The 7636-nt window shown below is 47.1% G+C and overlaps 2 protein-coding genes across 3 annotated transcripts; one reads left to right on the top strand and one right to left on the bottom strand.

Moving 5' to 3' along the window:
* The first annotated feature begins 575 nt into the window (after positions 1 to 575).
* LOC135438381 (cilia- and flagella-associated protein 58) lies at positions 576 to 4430 on the top strand. Of its 2 annotated transcripts, XM_064696680.1 has the most exons (4): positions 576 to 1199; positions 1273 to 1890; positions 2386 to 2702; positions 2775 to 4430. In XM_064696680.1, exons 1-4 carry the CDS (start codon positions 697 to 699, stop codon positions 4004 to 4006), a joined length of 2670 nt encoding a protein of 889 aa, XP_064552750.1. In that variant the 5' UTR covers positions 576 to 696; the 3' UTR covers positions 4007 to 4430. The 2 variants fall into 2 exon arrangements, with proteins under 2 accessions (XP_064552750.1, XP_064552751.1); XM_064696681.1 differs by lacking the exons at positions 576 to 1199; positions 1273 to 1890 and adding an exon at positions 2243 to 2322.
* Positions 4066 to 7588, bottom strand: LOC135438382 (cilia- and flagella-associated protein 58). Its single transcript, XM_064696682.1, has 7 exons — positions 7447 to 7588; positions 7169 to 7388; positions 6819 to 7111; positions 6310 to 6758; positions 5933 to 6249; positions 4913 to 5874; positions 4066 to 4341 (listed from the first exon to the last, which is right to left on the bottom strand). The coding sequence occupies exons 1-7, from the start codon at positions 7537 to 7539 to the stop codon at positions 4066 to 4068; spliced, it is 2610 nt and encodes an 869-aa protein (XP_064552752.1). The 5' UTR covers positions 7540 to 7588.
* Positions 7589 to 7636: the final 48 nt, after the last annotated feature.

Genomic DNA, 7636 nt, shown 5'->3' with positions numbered 1-7636 from the left:
ACCAATTTTGACTCAACTGGGAAGTTGAAGCTTTAATAGGGACAATCGGACGTAAATTTAGTTTATGTAAAATGCCATGCTAAATTAAGCTTCAAGAATCAGATATATATATAGAAGGTATTCGTAAGTTACCTGTACTTTCTAGTCTTAATTTAAAGCTGAACGAAATTATATAATTAAAATAAAATAAATCTATAAAATATAAATAGTATATATATTAGGTATTAGGAGGCTTTACCTTAGCATATATATATCTAGCAATCGCTGCGGATTGCATGATTAAGTATATCATATGTACTAAAATTAGTTGAAAATGTATAAATATATATATATATTAAATCAAGTCTAATATACCACAGGATATAATATACTCATAATATACTATATATACATAATATACTCACTATACTAAATATTAAGTCCAACTGTGCGTTAATAGTACTTACTAACTTTTACGCATGCCAATCTGAACTTCAGTAAAAACAAATTTCTGTTTTTTTTTTTATTTGAGACTGAAGTTAGTTTGCGTTTTAATTCTGTTCGTATTGTTTGTTTTGAATTTTTCATAGGCGTGTTTTATTTTTTTTTTTTTGCGCGCTTTTTACCAATTTCTTTCGTTGCTTTGCAGTTATTTTTGCTGTTGCATTAGTTTCACGTGTTTTCATATTTGTCGCACTCCATTCTTAAAGGACGACCATGCCGGACCGGAAGCTGCGCAAAAAGAAAACCGTTGAAAAATCGGAGTCGACTTATTGGCGTACAATGATGCACGATGAAAAATACGCCGACCAGGTGGATGCAGCGCAATTGGATCTGATTGAGGATTTGAACGAAGATTTCTTTGGCATATCGTACGAGCTGGTGCAGCATCTGGTGCCTTTAAATACCTTTGTGGCCAGCAAGGTGAAGCGCTTCGTGGACATTTTGGCCAGATTGCATGCATACTACGTGGACGAGGTGGAAGCTGCCAAGGACACGCAGGCGAAAGTCGATGCCGCAAATACAAAGCTACAGCTCGCCATTGAGGCGTCTGCCGATTCACATAATTTGATGAAGCGACTGCGCGAATCGTTGGCCGAGGCCTGGCGCACAGCCGATGCGGTCGAATATCGCGAGGCCCTGGCGCGGAACACTCAAGTGGACTATACCACAAAGGAAAATCATGCCAAGATATTGCAATCCAATGACAATCGTTATACGTAAGTACTATAGAGTTGCAATTAAGATCTCCCTTTCACTCACGGTCTCTTTCTCTCGCTCTCCCTCTCTCAGCAAGGATATGCGCATACGCGGTGTTGTCTTTCGGGAACGGGATCGTCTGGCCAGAGAGCTGAAAGAATACCAAAAGCGCCTGGAAACGAATCGCTTCTATGCCGCTTCCCTGGAGGCCATCATTTTAGATCATCGCACTACGATTAAGTCTCAGCAACATCGCGTTAAGCAGCTCGAATCGGATTTATATGGCCTAGAGCACAAGAAACGTCAAATTGTGGAGGGCCTGCAGGATAAGGTCATCAGTCAGCGCAAGGAACTGGAGTATCTGAATGCAGTGAATCAGGATATGCACGTTTTTGAGAACAAATTTCATGAGACCTCGACCCTTAATAATAATCTAGGACAGGCAATCGATCGGCTCTCGCATGAGAACTACAATTTGATGAAGATCAATCATCAAATGGACGAGGAGCAACGTTACACCAATGCGGTACTCAAAAATTTGGAATCCACCAATAAAGCGCTGCTGCACAAAAAGGATGAATTGGAGCGAGCAATTCGACTAAGTCACAACGATAAGAAAAAGAAAGCCGAAATCTATATGCTGCTCAATCGTCGATTCCATCAGCTGTCCAAGAAGAACGCCGAATACGCTGAGCAGGAGACGTACATAAAGTAAGTGTCAGTCAACATAAAGATGGATTTGTGGGAGCATATTTTTTAAAACGCCGTCTTAGTGTAAGCTTTCTAGTTCGAGCTGTGCATTGATAAACAGCCTGTCAATCAGTCAGGCTGTGAGCCAATCAATCAGTCTGATCGCCAGTTTGTCAAATAATCTTCAATTTTTTCAATAGTACCTTCAAACAGTCAGTCAGTTCGACGAGCAGTGAGTCAATCGGTCAATCAATATGCCATTAAATCAAGCAGTCAGTCTTATAGTTGGTCAATCAGTCTGTTAATTAGTGAGTAAGTTAACCAATTAGTGTGTCGTTAAATCATTCATTATGTCAATCAAACCTTCTGTTAGTCCATCGGTCAATCAATCAGTCAGCGATTCATTTAGTCAGTTAACGAGCAAGTCAAACAGAGAGTCAAGTCATTTAATCGGTCTGTCAGTCAATCAATCAATCACCATAAATAGCTCCCCAACTTTTCTCTCACTGTTCTCAGTAACGAGCTGACTGCGCTCGAAAAGAAACTGTTGGTGACCAACGGGCAACTGGAGGATATGATACGGCAGAAGGAGGATATCACACGGTCTTATAAAAAGTTGCAAACGGAGATGGTAAATCATAACGATGCGATGGCTGTATTGCGGCACGATCTGGTCGTGCAACGCAATCGTATGCAGGATGTGCAAATCCAGCTGGGTCGGGCGAACAAAATGTTGGACGACAAGGATATAAAAATACATAAGATAAAGAGGGAGGTCAACGAGCTGCAGGTAGAGGGCAATGAGCTGAACAAGACAATCGAGTCATTGGAAGGTAAGTGGCATAAACAGACACACACACACTCAGAGACTGACTCACACACACGCACGCATGTTGCACTTGCAGGGAAAATGGCACGAAAGACGGAGAAACTGGCGGAAGTTAGGGAGCAGCTGGAACATAAGCACGAGAGCTATCTGAAGGCCAAAAAACAAATGGAATTTGTGCACAACGAGAAGATAATGCTGGAGAAGAATCTGGACATGTGCGGCCGGGCGAGGCAGAGATTGGAGGATATCAATGGCAAGCTCAGCTTTCAGATCAATCAATTGTGCCAGCAATTGGCCACCAACGAGAAGGAAATAGTCATGCAAAAGAATCGCATCGATCAGCTGGACAATCTGGTGAAGCACAAGCAGAACGAGATTCATGCCAAGGATCGCCAGCTGGAGCGCATGCGCACCGATCTGACCGAGATGAAGATGCATGGGGAGCAGCTGCAGCACACCATCGAGCAGGATGAGAAGCGTTTCAAACAGATCACCATCAGCCTGGACGAGGTCAACAAGGAAAAGACACTGGTCGGCCAGCAAATGGTACGACGAAACGGCGAGCTGCGCGTCCAGCAGGAACGGCTCGCCATGATGCAGCTGGCAATCAAGCGCGGCACCATGCAGTACAATCAGCGGGTGGACGATATACGACTGCTCAAAACGGAGATCACCAATCTGTCCATGTCCAACGAGTGCTTGCGACGTGCCCTCAACGATACGTCCAACATGCGCCACGAGGTTGTGCGGCTCGAGCGTCAGCTCAATCGTGAACGCCTGCACGTGGCCGCGTTCACGGAGGAGATGAAGTATCCATATCGCATACATCGCTGGCGTGTGCTAATCGGCAAGGATCCGTGTAAATATCAATTGATACGCAAAATACAGGTGCTGCTCAAGCGCAACATACGGCTCAGCGTGGAGCGTGGCAATATGGAGCGTCGGGTGCAGGATATACAGCGACTATACGATACGCTCAAGGAGCAGCTACAGCATATGCCCGATCCCGATACGGTGAAGCGTCTCTGGCTGCAGCAGCAAATCAATCAGCGGCAGCGCCGCAAGGTGAAGGCGATGCGAGCCGAGCTGGCCATCAATGAGATTGATCTGAAGTCGCGGGAATTCATCATTGATGAGTTTCAGCAGGTGATCCAAAAGGAGCAACTGCTGCAGCAGCCCAACACAGCGATCGATCAGCTACTTAAAATAGTCTCCGTATCGCGCAAAGGCCGTGCCCACAAGCACCAGCAGGTCTTCCACATGGGCTCCAGCGAGCTTTGCGGCGACTTTGCATACTCCACCGCTTGAAAGGAAAGCCAACGACTGTAGCTTTTAGCTGGTATATGTGCATTTATTTAGGCGATCCTCTAGAGCAACGTGCTGATCACCTTGAAGCCGGCTCCCAGGGTGCGTGGCAGCTGCGCCGGTGCCGAGTAGCAATGCGCCTGCATCTGCTCCCATAGTTGACGCTCCTCCAGAAGCTTCTGTTTGCGTCGCTTCTCCTCCAGCAGCTGCGTCTTGGTCTGCGCCAGGCTGCCGCGCAGCTCAACCAGCTGCTGGGCGTTGCATTTCTCGCCAGCCTCCCGGGCACTCAGCTCGGCCATGAGCACCTTTAGCTTCCGATCCTTGGCGGATACGCAGGCCTGCAGGCGAAACAAGGCCACAAAAGCGGCAGAATACGAAGATATGTAAACTATTATTTACTACGAACAGATTATATTTTTAATATGAAGAGGGTTTTGTTACTTTCTTTTATTCTGTGGATATATGAAAACTTTTAGATATAAGTGGAATAATGCTCAGGACAAAGAATATAGAAGCTAAATGATGTGACCAAGGAGGACAATCTATTATAATCTGAGGTAGAATTATGTCTATGGATGTATATTTCATTAGAATATGCTATTAGAAAAAGACGAGGAATATAGAAACTGAATAATGTGACCATGGATGAAAATCTTCTATAATCTGAAGTCAAATCATGGGATACAATTCTACTAGACTCGCGATAAAAAATAGGACAAGTATAGAAAAGATAAATAATGTGGCCATGGAGGACCCAGAACGTTTTTTGGCTTTAGCAAACTGTAAACTCTCCCACAGAATAGAACCTGACTGAATACTAAAAATATTTGCCAGTAGGCACATCATAGACTAAGGCCGTAAACAGTAACGTAACGTAAGTAGTAAAGTAACGTAAGCAGCCACGCCCACCTTGACAGTGTTTAGCTCCGCCTGCACCTTGTGACTGGGCAGCTTGAGCATGAACTCCTTGAGTGCCGCATAGAGCTGTTGCGCCTCAGTCAGCGCCCGCTCCTGCTCCAGGGCAGCCACATTCTGGCTGAGCAGCTGTTTGCGCAGGATGTGTATGCGTTCGAGCAAATCCATTTTTTCCGGATCCTTGCCGCGCAACAGACGCCAGCGATGCACATTCATGGGCGTCATCATTTCGTCCTGCAGGGCACGCGCCTTGATGCGTTCCTGGTTGAGCAGGCGCTGCATTTGCAGCAGCTCCTGCCGCAGATCGGCGGCACTTTCGCGATCGGCGCGCAGCACATTGCGTTCCGTGCGCAAGTTTTTAATCTCGACGCCCATTAGACGCATATCGTCCTGGCACTGGAGCAACTGACGCTCCGTCTGATCGTGGGCGGTCTGCAGATTCTCCAAATTGTGCTGGAGTTTGAAGTACTCCTCGTTGCGCTTGGTCAGCGCCGCACTGATCGAGTTCTTCTCGTTCATCAGATTGTCGACATCCTTGCGCAGGCGTGCCAAACGCTGTTCGTCCTCCTGCAGCGATTTCGCGTGACGATCGTTCTCCTTGCGCTTGTCCAGCAGCTCCGCCTTGGTGTGCTGCTGACCCAGCTGCGCATGCCGCACATCGTTGCGCAGCAATCGACGCTCCTTCTCCATGCGATCAATTTGCAGCTGAAGCTTGCTCAGCTCACCATCCCGATAGCTAATCTTGCCCTTGAGCGTCTCGATCTGTGACTGCAGATTGCTTAACTGATCCCGCAGCTTTTGCCGCTCCTCGTCCGCGGCTTGCAGCGAACGCTGCAGACCCTGCCGCTCGCTGGACACAAGATCGTGCTGCTGCTGAAACTTAGAGCACTTGGTTTCCAGATCGCTAATCGTGCGCTTCAGCTCGATCTCTTGATTCTCCTTCAGATGAATTTCATCTGTAATAGGATGTGACATGAATTTTAATAGAATTTTCCAATACAGCAGCACACTTACTTTGGAACAGATCGACTTTATCAACCCACTGCTGAATCTCGTCCAGCTTTTTGGCATTTTCCTTTTTCTGCTTCTTCAAGTCCTCCTGCAGTTTTTTCTGCTTCAAGTCCATACTGCTGATGATGTCCTTGAGCGCGCGCACCTCGTGCTGGGACTCCTGATATAGGGCGACGTTTTTCTCAGCGCTCTGATGCTCGCCCTGCAGATCTCGCTTGAGCACATCGCGTTCCTTGATCAGATTCTCATTGTTCTTCTCGAAATGATGCACCACACGACGCATGGACTCCAGCTCCTTGTCTTGGGTGCCCAGCTGGGTTCTGTAAATGCAAAATATTTAATGTATTCCATATATATTATGGAGGATGTGGCACATCTACTTGAGCCGCATATTCTCCTGCTCCACCTCCTGCTTGGACATCTCCAGACCGCCATATTTGCGTGCGATGGTCTCCTGTGATTTGGCCAGCTTGGCGTTGTCTTGGCGCAGCTTGATGAGCTCATCTTCACGCACCTTAAGCAGATTAATGCGCTGATTCAAGGCACGTTTATTTTTGTCCCGCTCCTGCACCGTATAGTCCAGATCCACCGTAATCTTGGCCAGCTTATTGCAGGTGCTGTTGTGCAGCGTATTCAGATGCTCCATGTTCGTCTTCAGCGAGAGTATTTGCAAATTCTGACGCACCTTGACCTTGGTCAGATGCTCATTGGACGTCTTGATGTGTGCTATCTGCTCCAGATATTTGGTCTCCTCGCTTTTCATGGCAGCCAGTTCCTTGGACAGAGCATCACTCTTGCGCTTCAAATTGCACGCATCGCTGGAGGTTTCCTGATCCGGCAGATATCTATTATAGGCAGTGTCTATCGATCAGCTTTATTTCATACTTACATCCAGCAGCTTGAGGATCTCCTTGTTTTTGCCCTCCAGCGCCTGTATGGTGGCCTCCACCTCCGCCGCGTAGGCGCGTTGCAACTGCAGGCGCTTGTTTAGCTCCTTAATTTCATCATTGAGTCTTTCACATTCTTTGCTGTCATCCCGCTTGCTGCTCTTGGCGCGACCCTTTTCGTTAAGGTGTATGATCATCTGCTCGGCGGCATCCAGTTTCTGACGCAGACTCAACACCTCGTCCTGTGCCGACTGCTCGCGTATCTGGGAGGCATCCTTCTGCTTCCAAGCGCCCTCTGTGCAGGCAACATATATGATAGACAAGACGATCGTTGCTCTCTCTAAACACTCACCTATAACCCCACGCAGCTGCTCAATGGTGGCCATATCCAATTTGCTTATGTTCGCCGCATTCTCCAGACGCTCCTCGAGCACAGCTATTTGTTCGCGCAGCTCTTGCGAGCGACCCTCCTCCATGCGCAGATCATTCTTGTAGCGTGTGCCACAGATGAGCAGACGCTGCACATTGTCCGCATTGTTGGGCGTATCCTTTTGACGCAACGCCTTGGTTGCCTGCAAATGTTTAACGAAATTGTTAGAGCGTCCTGATTCTCGTAAAGATGCGGCTCACCTCGGGTATCTTATCGCTGAGCTCCCTGAAGAAGTCATCATCAAAGTCATCTGGCACCAACGGCTCGTCCTCCGAGCCCGAAGCCTTGGACATTTTTGGATAATATAAATTTGCTTCCCTTCAACTCAGCTCTTCGTATCGACTAAACCCAAAAGTACATAAATTGGCGTCCTGGCAACAAGTTGCCATA

Source organism: Drosophila montana, unplaced genomic scaffold, assembly GCF_035044405.1.
Source record: "Drosophila montana isolate Dmon_TW-CO22-7 unplaced genomic scaffold, ASM3504440v1 contig_3848_1, whole genome shotgun sequence".
Taxonomy (NCBI): Eukaryota; Metazoa; Arthropoda; class Insecta; order Diptera; family Drosophilidae; genus Drosophila; species Drosophila montana.
Note: the sequence above shows the minus strand (reverse complement) of the source record. Positions and strands in the feature narration are given on the sequence as shown.

Excerpts from the sequence above, each read along its gene's own strand:
- LOC135438381 (XM_064696680.1), top strand. The coding sequence starts at position 697 with ATGCCGGACCGGAAGCTGCGCAAAAAGAAAACCGTTGAAAAATCGGAG. Across the intron at positions 1,200-1,272 it reads TCCAATGACAATCGTTATAC|CAAGGATATGCGCATACGCG; the intron begins GTAAGTACTATA and ends TCCCTCTCTCAG. Across the intron at positions 1,891-2,385 it reads GAGCAGGAGACGTACATAAA|TAACGAGCTGACTGCGCTCG; the intron begins GTAAGTGTCAGT and ends CACTGTTCTCAG.
- LOC135438382 (XM_064696682.1), bottom strand. The coding sequence starts at position 7,539 with ATGTCCAAGGCTTCGGGCTCGGAGGACGAGCCGTTGGTGCCAGATGAC. Across the intron at positions 6,759-6,818 it reads AGATCCTCAAGCTGCTGGAT|GAAACCTCCAGCGATGCGTG; the intron begins GTAAGTATGAAA and ends CTGCCGGATCAG. Across the intron at positions 5,875-5,932 it reads TAAAGTCGATCTGTTCCAAA|ATGAAATTCATCTGAAGGAG; the intron begins GTAAGTGTGCTG and ends ATCCTATTACAG.